We start from the raw sequence: 21167 nt of genomic DNA, 5'->3' as shown, positions 1-21167 counted from the left end.
GGGCCATCAACCCTTCTTTTGTTCAAGTATCATCCTGGCTGGAAGCCATCTGGAGCCTAACACCAAGATTCCAATTCAATGGAAGGGAACAAAGACACACAGCTTATCACCCCACTAGTACTCCAGAGAAACTATGATTTGGAGACAGGTTTTTGACTTTGTTCAACCCTTCTACATAAGGGATTTGCTGGCACTATAAGGATGCTAGGTGTATGTGTGCATTAGTAAATGCACACATAAATATTTAAACAGCACTTACTAATTAATTTTTTTATTTAATTATTTTACAGCACTACTCATTACATCACACACAAAACCATAATAAATAACTTCCTTTTTAATACTTATGTCACATCTGAGGTAGGCCCGACATGCTCACAAGGCAGCATCCGTGGTATTTAACCCCTCCCACACTTATGACGGAACCGCTGTGCTGGGGACGGAGGGGTTCCGTCATGGCCCGCTCGCTGCGCCTGCGCGGCGCTGATTTAGCGCCTGCGCTGTGCGTTTCATTGAGCGGGCGGGGCCATGACGGAACCGCTCCGTCACAAGCACAGCCCACCCGAGGGCCGTGACGGAGCGGTTCCGTCATAAGCGTCGGAGCGCCGCGCGGCCACCCCACCCCCTTAGCGCTGCGGCGGAATTGCCGCCGCAGCGAAAGCGTTAAAAAGTAGGACATGTAAATTTAATGTTTTATATGTCTTGGCAGTGAAATACCTTCTCAGTCGTTTTTCAGTATAGCAAGGCTGGCCTATACATAAACACTGGGTTACATAGTAACAACTGATCATGCTTAATTTCACTTAGGGTGCAGCTAGACAAATGCTTCAATGACTCATTTTAATAGCAATGTGAAATCGAACTTAATGTTAAAGTTGCATTATATAATACTGTTTTGGAAATTACACTGTTAGAAAGTTGTCATTTGTGCTGCCTATAACCAAAAGGCTTTCCGGCCAGTGTCCAGCTGTCACCTGGACAAAGGGCTCTGGTTGTAGGGAAAGGGTCTTCACCCTTTACAGGGTCACTAGGGTGCAGTGGCCAGTCCCTTTCTGAGCTTTATTTGATGTCTACCCTGTCACTGGCAGAGGAAGCTCACACCTAGGCCTGCCTCTTTTTTGTCTCTCTAATCAGGCCGACTTCAACAGCAGATGTAGGGAGGAGAGGAACTGACAAGAACAGGTTTAAGGATGGACAAAGAATTTTCCTTTACCCATATGCTGGCACTGGGCATAAATGTGGACCCCACAGACCTCTCCTCAGAAAACATCTAGACCTGTGAAGAATTAGAAATAGCCCAGGCCTGCTGTCTAAAGGACCTGAAGAAAGTTGGATCTGCTTAACTGGAACCCAGGACCCCGCAACTGGCTCCACCCCCCCCCCCCCCCCCCCCCGTTTGAGCTAAATGGACACAAAAAGCTTCCGGAAGTCCTTTCTCTGAGACTGCAAAGCTCAACATAACAATTTGGATCTAACCCTGGACCCTGCGTTTGGCCTCTGTTGGAGCGAGTCCTAACCTCCAAGTAGTACCCACCAGGTCCTGCACCTGTGGCTGGTGTTAGAATGTCTTCTTCCTGCTGCCAAACTGCAAGAAGTATAACTTATAACATTTTAGCCAACTTTAAGCATGGATAACCGACGGAGAGAGACATTGCTTTTGAAGTTGGAGCCGTTAACTTGCAGGTCTGCCTCAGCTTGCTGGTTTGTCAAGGTGAAGGAGATCCAGAAAAAATTCCAAGTCCGAACACAGAAGGCTTCAACAGGACGGACGTTGAGCAGCATTCAATAGAAGTTGAGGCCTTTCTTGGTACAGACTTCACCCGCTCAGAGATTTCCCGCCTTGATCAATGTCAACACTGGAAAACCATTCTTCAGCAACTCGCTGTCATCAAGCCCTCTGAGGACTTGTCGACGACCCTGTTTTCTCAATAAAAGTTTCTAAGTCAGAAGTTAAACATTAAACCAGAATGAACATGGTCTCTGTAGCTGACCTGTGCGCAGTTGCCCTTAACATATGAATTTTTCACGGTCTAGCATGACCAGATAACGGTGGTTGGCGCTTTGTTCTGTTCAGCACTATTTATATTTCAAACTTTAGAAATTCATGTCTCCGGCTCTATTTCATGAATTGTTATCTTCTTGGTGTTAAGTTATTTGTTACAATTTACTGTATTTTTCTATTGAGCTTTCAATTTATTACTGTTTGAGTGCTGCATATATACTTTACGCATTGTCACTAAGTTGAACCTGACTGGTTTGCTCTAAGCTGTCTGAGCGTTAAGCACAAGTTTAATTAGAGACTTTAGTGGTTCACTTTGATGACTGTTTTGATTATTGTTTGAGAAGGCTTCACACCCCATCAACTAATATTTCAATTTGTTACACAGTTCACAGATCACTGTGCTACATAGGAGAGATTGTGACTTAGGAACTAGTTGTAACAAAAAGATCACTGTATCAAAAGCAGTAACTCGCCTATCTACTTAAGATACAAATCTGCATATCATACAATATGCTTTGTAGCAGGCACATCAAATCTCTCTGCTACTTTTGGAGTCAGAACAAGTCAGAACTATGACTAAAGAAAAAAAGATCTCGTGAGCAAGTGCATTAACCATCGGAGTTATCTTCCAATTATTATTATCCCCCGTAATTTTCTACACACACAAAGATTACAGCAGCAGATGCTGTAACTCATAAGATATCTTAAAATTCAGCCTCTTTGTGAATAATGAATTAAGCAGAACATATTTACTCTCATATTTGTCATTCTTGTCAATTTCGTTGCAGCACATTTAAAATAAATAATGTTTACAATGATTGTCAGACTCTGCTCCTTTTTATGACTCTGCTCATTGTGACTCCTTTTTCTTCTGCCACAACTTGAACCCCAAATTCTGTATTCCCAGAGTAAATCTTTTCTAATTCCAGCACTGACTGCATTATAGCCCCATACTTCATTAAACTGGTTAATTATTTCAGCCATAATTTTGAATAGTTATTCTCCATTGCCTGATGTCATACCTGCTGCCAACTAGGGTCATCCGGAGGTGGAACCGGCTCTTTCATCGCCACAGATCCAATACTAACATTGAGGCTACTACTGAGGTTTCCAGTTACTGCGGCTGCAGCAATTGATTTGGAAAGCACTTGAAGATCCGAGTATTGTAGTTGCCCTGCAAAACACCAAAAAAGCAGTGTTAAAAAATAGCACATTGTCCCAGGGAACAGAGGCTCTCATTTAATTAATTTTAGGTCTGGCCTGGAGTCAACCTAATGTCATACTAGCTTCCTTTACACACACATGCACACATACTACCCCCCCCCCACACTCTCTCTCTCTCTCTCTCTCTCTCTCTCTCTCTCTCTCTCTCTCTCTCTGTCTCTCTCTCTATCTCTCTAGTTCTCTCTCTCTTTCTCTCTTTTATTGCACTGTAGCCAGTCAATAGTTGCACAGTATTGAATGGCTATTACTTGACTATGTAGTAATCACTAATAATTTAACGCTGTACATTGTAAACCACTTCCAGGTTTAGCTGTACTTCCAGGTCAGAGGTCTCATAACTAGTCCTGTCATGACAACTTGCCAACGCCACTCTAGCAGCAAGCACTGTCCGACCATCAGCAACATCAATTTTCAGGAAACGATGACCTCACCTTAAACTAAATTTAAACAGACCAGCTTTTGTTAATTGAGCTTAGCAATGCTTGAACAACAGTACTAATTAAAGTTGAGCAACCTTTAAACAGTGTAGCGCACTCTTCAAAAGTTCTTACCACCTCCTACCCCTCAGTAGAAAATTCCTCAATATAGTTTAAGGGTTATCACGTAACAAAAATATGAATATGATTTCTATTGTTTCACTGTCTTCTCAACTGGTGACCTGTTAAGTGAAGAGTAAACATGTACTTCTCATAAACTTTTCATTGGAAGCTACTGTTATCCCAAATATCAGCTAAAATAACAATCAGCTTATCTCAGATACCCAGCATTCTGTCACTTAGTCGCTTAGCCTGATTTGTCCATGCTCCTATATCTATTCAACAAACCTTCATCCTTGTCTGCCATTAAGGTATTTCAGTTGATGGGACAATATCACTTTGTGGGAGATATTCACATTGTTTGGGACCTGGGCAACTTTCTCAGAAGCTCCGCCTACTGTGCGACTTAGAAGAAACCAAGCTTTTCACAGGAAATTTGATAAAGTCCCTCACGATCTTCACAGCAATGTCCAAAGCCTAGACTTTGTAAAACAGTTGTGTGATTCCACTTAAGTCATTCTCGGACAAACAGGGCACAGGGTCATGCCTTTTGTGGTGGGGTTATAAAAGTGAGCCTGTGTGGGGGCATTTGGCATCTGGATGTCTGCTTAGCGTGGTTCTCCAACAGGAGCGATGTGGCACAAGTGAACTGTTGTAGTCGGCTCACGTCCAAAGCACCTCTTGCACAGAATCACATACCGTTCCTCACATTTGATCATGGTTAGTGTCATTGCCTGTGCTATGACTACTGAAACACATTTTAATAAAATAAATGACACTTGCCTGTGGTGTTGGTACTGTTGCTTGTTGTCAGAGCTGGAGGATCTGCAATCTGTACAGTAACAGACAATCCGGTCGCCCTCTTTCTGCGCCTACTTGAAGCTTTAGTGATCTTTGTGATGCGGATTTTATTTGCTGGGATCTTTAGGAAAAGCGCAAGATTGTTCACCAAATTCGGCCCTGCATAAAACTCATCTTCAGTCATGGCGGGGAGGTTAAATGAAATCACGAGCAGCGGGGAGGTGCGAATTTCAACAGGTGTTGATCCTCTTAGCAAGACATATAGCATCTGATAGGTACTGTCAAAGTAGGTTTCACCAGGAGTAGTGGAGTTCAATGCTGGGACATACTGTCCTGGGGAAATAGGAACAAAACGCAGACACTCAGAGGCTTACATCTAGTACATCTCATTACAGTGAAGCTGTAATAAATAGTAAACATGCAATATAAATCAATCTGACTGCAATAACTTTAGGATGATTTATGATTAAAGTGGTGAACCCTATGCTATCTATTTTGATGGCTGTCTTCTACAACCTGTCTCATTGGCCACCTATTTCTTCATCCAAACTATGAATTTACATCACTTGTCTACCTATTTAATTCTCATTTACAGTTGGTATTCATCCAATCAACTATGTATCTACCTGACAACTATCCAATCTTCTGCCCACTCGTCAGTCCATCCATCAATCCATCCATCCATCCATCCATCCATCCATCCATCCATCCATCCATCCATCCATCCATCCATCCATCCATCCATCCATCCATCCACCCGCCCGCCCACCCACCCATCCAATCATCCACCTTATTTATTCAGCTGACCATTAGCATCATGCTTCTCTACTATTAAATGGACTCTAATTTTTACAGTGCAAGTTTCAGAACTCCAAGTGGCTTGGTGTACATTGAAAACAGCAGCAAACACCTGCAACTGAAAGTTCACAAGACTATGAGCATGATTATGATGTCGGATGGACCTGAGTTCGTCCGACATCGTTTGGGAACTTGGACCGAATGAACTCCTGTCGTCAGTCTCAACCCAGCAATTAGGATGCGACAAACACTGTTCAGTCGCATTCCTATACTTTACAATGGGAGCATGAATTCAAACTAGAATGTACGCTCTCATTGTAAAGAGCGGAGGTGCAGTTCATCCCTGCACCCCGTGGCAGGCACCTCAAGATACCTGCCACCGGGTGCAGGGATCAACAGGGGGCTAGGCCTCCATCCAGAGGCCTTGCATCCATGGGGGACCTGCTGGGGGCGCCCCCAAAGTCGGATTCCCACAGCCTTTCTCTGCAGGAAAGGCCGGCACCAAAAGGCTATTGAAATCTTCCATCATAATCACTCGGGCAGAAAGATCAACACAAGGGATTACTGGAGGCTTTCTGAATGGCAGACTGGCTCTCTGAGCCCATCAGAGGCCATTCAAAAATCCGGTACAGATTCCTTTACGACCGACCTTATCAAAATGGGTCGGTCGGAAAGGAATCCTAACAGCCGATTACGATACCGTAGGAACTGCTCCATCCAAGGGTCTGAGCCATTTCATATGGCATCGTAATCAGGCCCTAAGTCTGATGGCTACTCCATTTGCATCCGAAAAAAAGGAAAGGCCAGAAGTCAGTGCAAGCACCTACCATCATATTTTGTTTCGTTTAATGTAAAGTCAGTCCTGGCAGCATTCCACTGGGCATTATTAGGGCCAACAAAAGAATTGTTAACATACACGTCCAAACGCTGGGGATTTGCATAGAAAATTGCCACTCGAACAACCTATGAACCAAAGCGAGAAGTTAGACCACAATTTTGAGACATTGGCGATGGCAAAACATAAAATGACTTTCTGGAGCACATGAATATCTACATGGCGGTGTCTTCTAAAACACAGCACCTATTATATGACCAAAACAGGTCAACAACCATCTCTACACTTGATAAGGAGTTCTTATCTATTTAGAAAAGGAGCTAAATGTGATCAGTAGATACATTTCCTCATCTAATCTTGGAATGAAAAGTTCCATAGATATCTCTACATCACATAACACACACAAAGACATCAGAACTGGAAAAATAGTCATTATAGCTGATCCCACACCCATGAACATAGTGTACTCCTTGGTACACATTTCCACCAAGACCACCGTATGTAATATGGCACTGTGAGCCAACGTCAGGTTAGAACATATATTGACCCTTGGTGAGAAGTGCAATATATGAGATATTACTATGCCTTCTGGTGCATGGATGTATGAGTATGAATATTAAATAGCGCCATATGTGTACCAGAGATTATTATGGATGCACCTGATGATTCTTTGCACATGTGTGTTCAAAAGAGAGCTTCTCTGACAGCAGGATTAAAACATGTCATGAGAGGACATGAATTCTTACAGGAAAGATGAACTAATGTATATATTGATGAGCAGTTTTGATTATCAGAGCTAGCAGAAGCATGGGATGAGTGTGGACTGGAGAGAAGGTGACAGCCAGCTGATGCCACATAGGATTCTTTCTGTAACCATCTACTTGTACAACCAACCAGCTATTAGCTTTAAAGCTTTACAGACCAGCCCTCATGCAACTTAACCATACTCCCATATTTGGGTGGCTATAATCATACCTGTGCCTTCCTGGCAAAGATGGCCCAAAACACACAGGTGCATTTCTAATGATAGATAAATTAGCAACCAGATCCCTTTGATATATAACCTTATACTTTAACTGGGGTTTGAAGACTAGCGCTAACCACTGTGGTGGTTTGGTTAAATTCGCACCACCCAGAGTTTAATTTGTTCAGCAAAAGAAAAGAAAGAGCAAGGCCGGATTTTGTTCCTTTACAAGAACACACTACTAGAGCATTATTAATGGTTTATTTCAGTATAGTTGAATGTCAGAATATCGACCAAGAAAAAAGACTATGGCACCATAGTATACATCTCAAAATATCGACCTAAAGAAATAATGACTTTACATACTTCTTACTTACTGAAATTACCCAAATATCAAGTACAAAAATATCTAACTATCTATCTATCTATCTATCTATCTATCTATCTATCTATCTATCTATCTATCTATCTATCTATCTATCTATCTATCTATCTATCTATCTATCTATCTATCTATCTATCTATCTATCTATCTATCTGTCTATCTGTCTGTCTGTCTGTCTGTCTGTCTGTCTGTCTGTCTATCTATCTATCTATCTATCTATCTATCTATCTATCTATCTATCTATCTATCTATCTATCTATCCATATATACATACAAATATATATATATATATATATATATATATATATATATATATATATATATATATATATATATATATATATATATATATATGTACACACACAACACACACACACAGATATATATTATATATATTCACTGAAAAAGCACAGGTTTCAGGGATATTATAGTTAGGAATTAGCATTTAAAAAACCTTAGATGTTCACTGAACAAACCACAGGTTTTAGGGACGTTATAGTTAGGCTGACATTTCACTCATACAAAACCAAAGATATTCAGCTGTTATAGATAGCTGAGTTAACTGTAACTAGCGCCCCCGCGATGCACTAGTTAAAGATCTGGGGAGGTGGCAGTCCCCAGGGCTGCATGGGGGGCAGGCGCCCCACACACCTTTTATTTTTTAAAAAAGTCCTGGGGATGTGGCGGTCCCTGGGGTTGTGTAGGGGGCAATAGCCCACCACCTCGCTTTTAAAAAAAAAAAGAAGTTAAAAAAAAGAAGCCCCGTGGAGGTGGTGGTCCCCTGGGCTGCATGTCCCCACATTTCATGATGTTTACCCTGGGGAGGTGGCCGTCCCTGGCTGCAGCGGGAGCCTGCTCGGGCCCCAGAATGATAATGTGGCATTGACCTCGGGATTTGGCCCACCCAGGGGCTTAAAACAAACAATGCGGTGGAGTCCACGGTTGGTTTTGTAAAACTAATTCTGTTGGATTCGTGCACCAAGTACGAATCCTGCCGGAAAAAATATATGCTTTTTTTGGCCCTATGGGTCTCCCTGGGACCCGCTGCGAAGGCTTAGGGGGTCAGGGTATTTCTACCCTCTCCCCTTTTATTGTTTTCAATCCTTTTCTTACCTTTTTTCTTGTGACTCGATTCAACTATTTCAAAATGTGCATACAGTCTATGTACTATTCCAGTCCAATTAACATATATTTGGAAAGGGGGCAGATTTACCTCTAGTCTAACAAACATGAAGAAAAATGTATAAGTTTGAGGGGGACAGATATATTATTCTAAATCCAGTCAAAGAGATTGTGGGGAAAAACATTTATTTTTAGTGGGTAGGTTTCCTATTCTTACTTCTGTTCAACAAGTACTGTGACACATGCATATGTTAAGGGAGGGCATCAAATTTACTATTATAATTCTAAGTGTTTGCCCAACAAACATTTGGGGAAGTACATATGTTGAGGGATAAGGATTGTAACCACTAATGCCAGTCCAACAATACTAGGTAGAAAAGTATATATTTGGGGGGAGAATCAGATTTAATATTCTTATTCATGTCCAACAAATATTGGGAAATGTATATATTTGAGGGATCAGGCTTACTATACCAACTAACGTCAGTGTAACAAATATTGATAAAAGTGCATACATTTGGGTGGAGTGCATATTTACCAATAGTACTCAGTACAACAAACACAGAGTTAAGAGCATATATTTGTGAACATCATATTTACTATGCTAACTCCAGTCCAACAAATAGGGTGGCAGGGGTTAGATTCACTGTTCTAAATCTAGTCAACAAACATTGAAGAAATTCCATATATTTTTTGGGGGGTGTCATGTTTAATATTCAAACACTGAATAAAGTTAATATATTTAGGTGGTCAGATTTACGATTCCAAATCTAGCCCAACAAATAATCAATCAATCAATCAAAGACATTTATAGAGCGCACTACCTACCCGTAGGGTCTTGAGGTGCTTGGGAGGGGGGTTGCCGCTAATGCTCTAACAGCCAGGTCTTGAGTTTCTTCCTGAAGGAGAGGTGGTCTTGGGTCAGGCGCAGGTCGGCCGGGAGGGAGTTCCAGGTCTTGGCGGCCAGGTAGGAGAAGGACCTTCCTCCTGTGGTGGCTCTGCGGATGCGTGGGACGGCGGCGAGGGCGTGGCTGGCAGATCGGAGGTGGCGTTTGGGAGCGTAGAAGTTGATGCGGTTGTTGAGGTAGCTCGGGCCTTGATCGTGGAGAGCTTTGTGTGCGTGGGTAAGGAGGCGGAAGGTGATTCTCTTGTTGACCGGGAGCCAGTGTAGGTCTCTTAGGTGTCCAGAGATGTGGCTGTGTCGTGGGATGTCGAGGATGAGTCTAGCCGAGGCGTTCTGGATGCGTTGGAGCCTCTTCTGGATCTTGGCGGTGGTTCCGGCGTAGAGTGCGTTGCCGTAGTCCAGTCGGCTGGTGACGAGGGCCTGGGTGACGGTCTTCCTGGTCTCTGTGGGGATCCACCAGAAGATCTTCCGCAGCATGCGCAGGATGTTGAAGCACGACGAGGAGACGGCGTTGACTTGCCTGGTCATGGAGAGGGAGGAGTCCAGGATGAAGCCCAGGTTGCGTGCGTGGTCCGTTGGTTTGGGTGCGGTGCCCAGGGCGGGGGGCCACCAGGAGTCGTCCCAGGCGGAGGGCGAGAAGCCCAGGATGAGGACCTCCGTCTTATCTGAGTTCAGTTTCAGGCGGCTCGTCGTCATCCAGTCGGCTACCTCTTTCATCCCTTCGTGCAGGTTGGCTCTGGCGGCGGCGGGGTCGTTGGTCAGGGAGAGGATCAGCTGGGTGTCGTCGGCGTAGGAGATTATGTTGAGGTTGTGTTGGCGTGCGATGGCCGCGAGGGGGCTCATGTAGACGTTGAAGAGGGTAGGGCTCAGTGAGGATCCTTGAGGGACGGGCTCAGAGAGGATCCTTGAGGGAAACTGCATATATTTAGAGGATCAAATTTGCTGTTCTAACTCCAGTTCAACAAGCATTTTGGAAAGTGCATTTATGGGGGAATGGCTAACCATAATTCATTCCAACAAAAGTTATTTATAATATAATACTTCACTCCAAAAATAGAGTTTATGATAAATACTTCTAAAACACCCAAAACACAAATCCCTAACAAAAAAACGAATACAACCATTTATATTTCAAAGCAAATACACAACCCATGCGTAGTTAAGAACTAATCATTAAAAGTACTGCACACCCAATCTTCCAATAAACCCCTCAACCCAATATACAAAGTGCAAACAAGTGAATACACTAATAAATATTTCACCAACAAATATTTTTAAATTTTCAAAAAAGATCTAAAAACACAATAATATATAATTCCCTAAAACACCACTCACCCATACAAAAAATAAGCCCTGCAACTCAAAAAATACAATAATTTAAAATAAAAATACCCTAAAACATAAATATTCAATTAAATCATTAGCAATAATAAAACTCAAATAATGTAAAAATTATTTAATATGAATGTAATGTAATTAAGCTACTACCCACGCAAATCCCCAACTAATCAACCAGCCCAAAACTGAAATACTTTATAGAAACACCTCCCATCCTGTCCCCAAACAAACCCTACAATACAAACTGTACATTACTATATTATTATTGTAAATTAATGTAATGTAAATGTTATCTAAAATATAAGTAAAGAAATGAAAACATTCATCTATTCATTGTAACTACATACTAAAAATGCTATTATTGTAAATACAATTTTAAACTTTGATATTATTAAGTTAAAAAAGTACAATTACATTCACAAATTTTGCATGTGATGTTTTTGTAGTCACAACCCTTTGACTACGATATTATAGTCGGATGATACAGAATCAACATTCTGGTGGAATACTTCTGAGCCTATGGTTATTATGTCAGTAACCAAATAAACTATATTATCTTTAGATACCATAACTCATTCCAACAAAAGTTATGTATAATATAATACTTCACTCCAAAAATAGCTGATTATGATAAATACTTCTAAAACACCCAAAACACAAATCCCTAACAAAAAACTAATACAACCATTTATATTTCAAAGCACATACACAACCCATGCGTAGTTAACAACTAATCATTAAAAGCACTGCACACCCAATCTTCCAATAAACCCCTCAACCCAATATACAAAGTGCAAACAAGTGAATAAACTAACAAATATTTCACCAACAAATATTTTTAAATTAACAAGAAAGATCTAAAAACACAATAATATATAATTCCCTAAAACACTACTCACCCATACAAAAAATAAGCCCTGCAACTCAAAAAATAAAATAATTTAAAATAAAAATACCCTAAAACATATATATTCAATTAAATCATTAGCAATAATAAAACTCAAATAATGTAACAATTATTTAATATGAATGTAATGTAATTAAGCTACTACCCACACAAATCCCCAACTAATCACCCAGCCCAAAAATGAAATACTTTATAGAAACAGCTCCCATCCTGTCTCCAAACAAACACTACAATAAAAACTGTACATTACTATATTATTATTGTAAATTAATGTAATGTAAATGTTATCTAAAATATAAGTAAAGAATTGAAAACATTCATCTATTCATTGTAACTACATTCTAAAAATGCTATTATTGTAAATACAATTTTAAACTTTGATATTATTAAGGTAAAAAAGTACAATTACATTCACACATTTTGCATGTGATATTTTTGTAGTCACAGCCCTCTGACTACGATATTATAGTCAGATGATACAGAATTAACATTCTGGTGGAATACTTCTGAGCCTATGGTTATTATGTCAGTAACCAAATAAACTATATTATCTTTAGATAGTTTGAAGTTTTATAATCATCTGTGCTCACTAATGTGTCAGAAAGTTAATCAGTCCGTATGTTTTAACCCAGTCTTACAGATTTGGTGAATGAGCTGGGATAATTCTTTGGGGAAATGAATGAGAAACTCAGCATGGCGAATGAGCTCTCTCTATCACCTGGCTCTAAGTTGTTTAGTTCTTGGTCATCAACCAGTGAGAGGTGAGTTCAAGGACTTTTCATTGATCTCATTCCAGATGATGGGATCTTGGATCAAGACAATAAAGTTCTCTGCTCTGCCTGCCTGGCGACAAAGTAAAAAACCTTACGCCTGCCCTGACACCACTGATGAAGAGTCTTGTTAACCAACCATTAGTTCATGTTGTAGTTCCATTTCCACTGAAACATCCTATATGTACCCCTTGCTAAGAAATACAATCTTCTTCCACACTGGCCAAACAAATGTTAGGTCCATTTATGCTTCCCTGCTGGCCACTCGTTTGTACAGTGTGGTGTAAGAGCAGCTGCAGTAATATTTTCTGAATATGCCACAGATGGACAACTTTCAATCTAATGTTTGTTTAATTCTCTGTCCAGAATTAGATCTTTTTACTATATGAAAACAAATCGTATCGACTACAATTCAGGGGCAGCAACTTGCCTCATTTTGTTGAAAATGTTAGTGTTGGAGGAACTAGTAATGATTGGCTGACATCTTTCTTGGCATAGCAGAACACCCTCACAGTACATGTGGTACCTATAGACAGCAGAGCTATAGAGAACAACAAGCCGCAGAATTTGCACCTTTTCTTTTCAATGAGTGCAAGTTACCACTTTATATGACAATATGGCCTTAAATCCCAACTCTAGGCTGATGACAACCAGATAACGGTCCATCTACAAGATGGCAGCAGGAGAAAAGAATGAATAGCCACAGCCTCTCAGTAATCTATACGTGAATGTGAAAAGCAAACAGTCAATACCTGTGGGAAAATAGAAGTCGTATTGTTTGGGGTGTCTATACAATTATCTGTCCCATTGGGTGAGCTTCATTTTATAAGTACTGTCATCAAGAACTTGGGAGTTTACTTGAATGAACAATTATCTAATTCATGCACAGTTAACTGCTACAGTGAAAGGCAATACCTTTCAACATAGACAGGCAAATTATGTTGTCCCATATCTTGATACATTAGACACAGCTGCTCTACTTTAAACCGTCTGGATTATGCAAATATACGTTATTCTGGATGCATTACCACACATCTCCAGAGGCTCCAAAGATCCGAACTGAGGTACAGGAATCATGCAAAGGATGAACATAAAAGGTGCACTTGTTTATGATGGTAAATTGGCTTCTAATGAAACAGAGAATTGGCTTTAATGTTGTCCTAAAATAAATTTGATGTAAAATTACCCGATTAGGCTTACCTTGTATTGGGTCAACACGGCAAGGTCTGGTGACATGTTTCTTGCCACTCTGGGGATTTCTCTATGGAACTTCACCAGCCCACCCCATCTAACTCACCTTAGCGCCAGGACACCTTAGGGTAGCAGCTGCGCTTTACAAATCCAGTTAACAATAACATTAACTTCTCATTGATAATTTCACCGCCAATTCAAAAATGCCCTGAAGAATTGTTTGTTAAGCAAGCAATGTTTATGAAGAGCCTACAAGGATGAACAGTGTGTACTGCAGAGTCCCACGCTTTGAAGTGGCCACTAGGCTGTATGAAGCATGGTACATAAAATGCCTTTAACATTTGCTCAAATAAAACATGATATGCCTCTTCTGTATAAATTATGTATTGGGAAAATAATACAAATGATTTCAAATGAATAAAGGACAAAAGAGAAATTTGAATAATTAACAGACATTCTCATTCGTTTGAACCTTCTTGCCAGGGGCGTAACACAGGCCCATGCTGCCCCCGCGGTGCGGGGGGCCCTGCAGGCCAGGGGGCCCCCCTGGCCTCACTAGTTTCAGCACAGGAAGAATACGGCTGCAAGCAAGGCAGCATTGCAAAGCTTAGGCTAGCAGACAGTAGCGGGTTAAGTGAAACACTCTGACTGGCCTTGGGCGTATTAACACAGCCTCACCTCCTCCACCCAGACCCAGGGCCCCCACGCTCCAAGGGCCACCTCACGTCTCTCGTCTCGGCAGAAGACAACTGCAAGCAGGCCAGCCCCCAGCCAGCCAGCACACCACGGGGGGACGGTGCCGGCCTGTATTTAAACATTAGGGACGTATTAGCAATTTAGGCCCCCGCAGGGGGCCCCCACGCTCCAGCCAGGGGCCCCCTCACTCTCGGCACAGTAAGGAACAAAGACACAGCACGGAAAGCCAGTTAGCCAGGCCAAACAGTGCGCGCACCATCGGTGACCTGGCATGACATGCCTCTGTCTTTTTAACTCTAATTATAGCGCTGTGCGTGCGCACGTCCTCCCGGCCTGCCCGAGCCTTTAAATTAATTAAATAGTTGGAGCTCGCGTACTGTGCTGGCAGGACGGCTCGTTGTCTTCACAACAACATCATTTAAAATAAATTAAATGGTCCGTGCTCGTGGGCATGGACGTGGCCTGTGGCGGCGTGCAGTTGTCTATGTGCGTCTGCGCGCCGCGTTGCAGCGGTCTTTAGGGTGGGGGCGGTGCTCGCCTCGTGACTAATAGTGCCAACTTTGTCATGCACATTCACTGTGACTGTAGTGCTAATGCCTCTGTGTTCTTAGGTTTCAGGTTCTCTTTGCCAAAGCGCCTGGACACCCCTTGGGGTAGCCGTGCGCTCTAAAAGTACGGCCTTAACATAACATAACATAACATTCACATTGTAGTGCATGCAGCGCGTGACTTTAGAAGAACAAAGAAGCAAGAACTAGAAGAAGGGTGCGGCCGCCGCGGTACTAAAGAGCAGTACCACTAGTACTACTAGCCCCTGGTCTGGTGGCTAGCCCCTCGCCCAGTCAGTCGCCCCCTGTCTTCTGCTGCCCAGTGTGCACGCCCCGCTCACCTTATCTGCAGGCCAGCTGCAGGCCGCCAGCCAGGCCTAAGGTGAGCGAGTATGTCGTCGTGTGTTTGTGTGTGTGTCCTGCTCACTGCTCAGGACTCGGAGTCTGTCGGACGGGAGCGGGGGATCAATGATAAGGAAGCCTGCTGCCCTGCCTGTCAGTGCTTGCAATGGTACACTCAGCCTCAGGGCAGGGCGCAGGCAGCATTGGTCATTGGTGGCAGGTGCCAGGTGGTATAGAAATATCCCTCGCCTTAGCACTGGCACTGGCAGGCTGGGCTCAGGGCTGTAGTGGAGAGCCTCAGCCTGGATGTCGATGAGAGATGGAGGGGAGGGGGGGGGGGGGGGGGGGGCGAAAGAGTACCGGTGCGGACCGGTAGTACTGGTGCTGAGCCTGAGTGAACGAGGGACACATTAATGAAGTAGTGCATTTGAAAGGGTCAAACTAAAAGATGGATGTTTACACTAATGACAAGCATGCAGAAGCAAATCGGGTGGGGGGCAGGCTGTAAATTGTTTATTGGCGCCTCTTCTTGAATTCATTTTACATATAGATATTTGCAACTTTGAAGCAAAAATGCTGGAAACTAGGTGAACAGAAGTCACAAGAGAAGGGCGCCATGAAAGTCAGAGCATCAGTTCAGGGTGAATACTACTGGTCATACCTGTAACCTATCTGCACCGCACCTGTAATGCTTCTGTTGGATGCTGTCTGTAATTTTGTGGTCCTAAATATAGCGCAGATCGCAGTGGAGTAGGTGGGTGGAGGGACCTCGACCTTGGAGGGGCGGGTGGCCAGCTAAGCTTCAAAGGTGTTTTCTTGTAAAGAAGGGCCCCTGACCTCTGACCTTCCCTTGATCGATGTCTTTTATTCCAGGAGCGGGAGAGGGTGAAAGGAGGTGAACAGTGGTGCACATGGGATGCCGATGCTTTGACAGACCCAGAGTAGTGTGAGGGGAGTCGTGGCGCTCTCTCTAGACAAATCTTTCTACCGTTAACATTAAATGCAGAGAGGGAAAGAAACTCTTACATAGGCCCCATTCTAACATGCTTAAAAGTCAGTGTTAGCTTAGTTTTGTTTCTGTATAATTTGGCCGCTGGAATCTATGAACTGTTCGCTGGTGACTATATAGACAGACATCCTTGTTCACATTTACAGGCTCATTGTGCTTAAAATATGTGATTTTATCAAGCACATAATTCGTGATTTAAAAAATGTTTGGGGCCTGGGAAAGACATATTTTAAGCGCCCATGTTAAGAACAACTTTGGATTGTATTCATTTTCTCTGCTATTTCAAGCCTAGCCTGCATGATGCCAAGCAAACTTGCAGAAAAGGGGTCACTCAAATAAAGTTCAAATATGGCTGACCCATTTAAGGACGAAAATGTTTACAATTCTTATTGCCAATAACCAAAACTAATTCAAAAAGTGTTTATAAAAATAAAAAGAAAGATGCCTTTCCCCCAAAAATACTTGAGATGATCGAGGGCAAAGATAGACACAGTTAGAGAGACAGAGAAGAGAAATGTTTACATACAAAGATAGACAGAAATAAAGCAGAGAGCAGTTCACTCTCCCCTTTTAAGGTGGAGGTCTGGGGCATTCGCCCAATTTGCCCTTGCATTAAAACTCATGAAGTATGCTATGTAGGTTATCACAAAACTCACACTCACCTTTGTGGGTTATGTGCAGTCTCTCCTGGATGGTTAAGACTCCCTCTGTTTATTTGGATGCAATTTTCTATAGAAACCATACACAAAGTGATGGTGTATGGTGAACACAAAAACGATGAGTTGGAATGCATCCACTCCAGAGATCTGTTTGACCTCATTGTCAAAGGTTGGAATCCCCTTCATGTTCAATAAGCTTTATATCCTCTAGTAGATAAAATGAGTACTAATGAGTTGGGTTACAGAGTGGAGAGAGAGTAGAGAGAGTGAGAGACAGTGGCGAGAGAGTGGAGAGAGAGAGTGGAGAGAGAGAGAGGAGAGAGAGAGGAGAGAGAGAGTGGAGAGAGAGTAGAGAGAGTGAGAGAGTGGAGAGACAGTGGAGAGAGAGACAGTGGAGGGAGAGACAGTCGAGGGAGAGACAGTGGAGAGAGAGTAGACAGAGTTGAGAGAGAGAATGGAGAGAAAGAGATAGAGTGGAGAGAGAGTAGAGACTGACTGGCTCAAAGACTGAATACTGACTGACGGAGAGACTGACTGGCTGAGAAACTGACAGAGAGAGATAGACTGACTGACTGAGAGTGACTGACTGACTGACTAACTGACAGACTGACAGAAAGAGAGAGATAGAGAGACTGACAGAGAGAGAGACCGACTGACTGACAGAGTGACAGAGAGCGAGAGAGAGAGACTGACTGACTGACTGACAGACTGACAGACTGACAGACTGACTGACAGAGAGACTGAATGACAGAGCGAGAGAGAGACTGACTGACTGACTGACTGGGAGAGAGAGAGACTGACTCACTGAGAGAGAGAGAGACTGTGATGGAATTGGGGTCAAAGTGTGTATGAAGCTATGCAATGCCTCTTAAGATTGCTATTGTTTACTAATAAAAATGTATTATCAAAATGTGCTCTTTGTAGTTACATCTGCTTTTGAAATACTGCATTGTCGCTTTCTCTAATGTTTTAAAATGGAAACGAGAAGGAGCAGTGGATGCACTTTTGTCAAAACTGAATGATGAGTGGGGCTGATGTTGTATATCCTGACAGAAGTCTGCATCAGGAAACCCACCTAACATTGGGCAAACTTCCCCGGCGTACTGATGGCAGGACCCTGTAATAAATGGACCACCACCTATGATAGCCTCGGGCAGACTAAGCCCAACCATTAACTCCACCATCCAGTGTTACTTATAACGGCTGGATTGGTGACCGTGGCGTAACAATAGCCAAGCATCGCCTGCCCTAAAAATGGGCACCACAATGGGAACACCAAAAACTGTTCCTGCACACGGCATGGACTAAAATTCATGCCATGCGGGAACTGGGGTGCATGCTTACAGGGGGGCTCATGTTTGCCCTACTAAATGCACCAAATGGCGCAGAGGCACAAGGAGTCCCTGTAGGGCTTCCTTTGTTTCCTCTCTGCCACAGTTTTCATGGAGGAGGAACTGCCATGGAGAGGAAACTCGTAATATGCTTGGCGAGACAGCGGTGGCCCTGCCTAGCATATTGTGGCCTCCTGACCGCCAGGAAACAGTGGTTCCCTGACAGATGCACCGGCGCAATGGCGGTCCGACCGCTGTAATCGTAATAGGTCTGCCGCGCTTCCACAAGTCTGGCATTTCATGGACCGCCAGACTCATAATTAGGGCCTAAGTGTAGACACTGTGCACTTATATTGCTGACCTACAGATGTGTAGCTTATAAATTATTTGAAGTCACAGTGATACCTTGGTTTCCTGTTTTGATCAGGACATGTTCCCAGTATGGGAGCTATAATAAAGCATGCATTTTTATACAGAGTGTCAGCCTGGGAAATATTTAACAGGCTCACACCTACATTCGTGTTCAAATAAATAGATGTACAAATGCAAAACAAAGAAATGGTTCACATATTCCTTTTGTGCTACACAAAAATTGTCTTTAAAGAAAATAAATTAACTGAATTTGCTACATAATGCTATGCCAATGGTATTCATTAGTCAATATCCGTAAACCTTACACTACATCAGAGTTCATTATGGCTCACATACAAAAAAGTACGATTTTGGGTATTGTAATCTAAATTCACTGTCCAATTACGGTAATTGCTGAATATAGGAAGAAAGTTGCCAAATACAATAATAGGTTGCACCTTTTTAGAAGCAAAAATAAAATTTAAATGACTTGTAACAACTTATCTCTATCATAACGGTAGTATGTTCATAATAAGGTTGTGTTTACTGCTATGCAGTTTCCATTTTATATCTTATAATCTATTTTCAACAACCTATAATGACTTATTGCATTGATCATTTCAATGTTCAAATTCATATTTACAGATAAATATTGATAGGTGGGATAAGCCTTACTTTTGTGTCATCGACATTCAGGAGCATTAATCGGAGTTTCTGAGGGCTGGTGCTTGTGAAAAAAATATCAAAGTGTTTGCCGCTCGCTACAATGCTGTGAAACAAAGAAACTCTCTTCTGACACGTGTATCCTGAGCACCAGCCATGATCCTGTGGACCTAAAAGAAAATACACAGAGAGATATTAAAACACTTGTAGGCCACTGCCAAGTGCTACACTACATGCAGAAGCCCCAAATGTTTGACAATGTAAGGACACCCAAAATAGCCCCACCCATTGCATCTAGGAAATCGAAAATGGTTGCACTCTTATCATAGGGCTTGTGTTAGGATTTAAGCTACTTATTAAAAAAGCGTAGTTTTGCCACCATTGCAGTGACACATGGGAAGAGTGATGCTGTTAAGGCCTGTCTAGTGTTGCTTTTCTTTTAGAATGATAGACTAATTGATTGATACAGACTTTGGGTCAAGCAGGGACACCCCTCTGACTGAGGCCACCACAGTACTTTACTTGGATTGTAGGCTGTGGCATGAACCTTAAGGTGAGCAAGTAAGCAGGAACACATGCTTGCAGCCTGCCCTTTCTTCTCCTGTTTCTCCTAAATATTTATGGTGGTACCATTAACCCTTTGAGGCCAGTCGCCTTCCATGCCTATATCGTTATAAAACAAGCAGTACCGGACTATGAGAATACCAGGAATTTACACTCTACTGAAGAGAGTAGAAGTAAGGTAAAGATGTACAGGATAGACCAAGTGACATTTATTATAACAGAGCAGTGAATCTGAGGCTGGGGAACAAAGGTGTATGGTATACAGATGTTTTGAATAAGGGTGGTGTGCTCATTCGCGAGGGGGCACAGAAGGGTCAGTTATCACTGTTTATGAGTGGTTAAGTATCATTGATTGGGGAAAGAGGGTGCATAAGAGCTCAGGAATTGAAGGAAGGACACCGTTGAGCAAAGATAGAACAACTGCTTTAAGTAGGAAGCTATATACAACTGTTTTATGGCCGTGGTTATACATGTGTCCTAAGGGGGAGACAAATCATAGACATTCGTTTTCGTAGAGTGGGAAAGGACTCTTTTTCGGTATATTTTGGTATGCATAGGAAATGCCAGGAGCACTGGAGGGAAGGAAGGTGCTCTTGTGGTTAGATTGTTGTTAATATTTGGTACTAATGTATGGGATCAAAGAGAGGCGAGGAAGTGTTTTGGAACATTTATGCAGGAGAATAAAGGAGAGAGAACACATTATTTTTGGGAAAGTGCTGGGGAAAGTAAGTTTCCTGGCAGTGCTTCAGAGCCCTTTGTTTTTTTGTTTTGCTTATTAATGAGAGGTTGTGTCATTTTATGGGTAAATGCTGCAAAGACAGAATCTTCTTTTTTGCTAAGACACTGCATGAACGACAGGATTATCTAGCTTGACAAGTAAAGGCCTAAGATGCACCAGACAGTTTTGAATTGATACACAAGAGGCCAATTTGAGAATAGGTCAGATACATCTATACAGGAGCATCTAAGGATTCCAGAGTCCTTGTTATAACTGATGTGAACAGGAAGCATGATACAGTGAGTCCTAGGAAAGTCCTCATCGGAGTCTAGGCTTTGATAACCTCCCAATCCACGATGATGTGACTCTTAGGCATTTAATATGAGTGGACAGGTTAAATGTGATGCGTGGTAAGTTGTTTTCTGGTACGTATCACAATTTGGAGTTTAGAAGCTAATACTGCACCCCCGGCATATCTAACCTGACAGAATTTATCAGTGAAAAAATGC

The 21167-nt window shown here is 42.4% G+C and overlaps 1 protein-coding gene across 1 annotated transcript in view; it reads right to left on the bottom strand.

Annotated features, from left to right (window-relative positions):
* The window catches only part of LOC147724585 (fibrocystin-L-like), a 505554-nt gene that overhangs the window by 44020 nt on the left and 440367 nt on the right, over window positions 1-21167 (bottom strand). Inside the window, exons 73-76 of the mRNA XM_086918064.1 lie at window positions 19389-19546; window positions 6189-6324; window positions 4546-4896; window positions 3025-3176 (exon numbers count right to left, since the gene is read on the bottom strand). Of these exons, the coding sequence (XP_086774190.1) occupies window positions 3025-3176; window positions 4546-4896; window positions 6189-6324; window positions 19389-19546 (797 nt within the window). The remainder of the gene's footprint in view (window positions 1-3024; window positions 3177-4545; window positions 4897-6188; window positions 6325-19388; window positions 19547-21167) is intronic.

The sequence above is a fragment of the Lissotriton vulgaris genome, chromosome 4_1 (assembly GCF_964263255.1).
Source record: "Lissotriton vulgaris chromosome 4_1, aLisVul1.2, whole genome shotgun sequence".
NCBI lineage: Eukaryota > Metazoa > Chordata > Amphibia > Caudata > Salamandridae > Lissotriton > Lissotriton vulgaris.
Note: the sequence above shows the minus strand (reverse complement) of the source record. Positions and strands in the feature narration are given on the sequence as shown.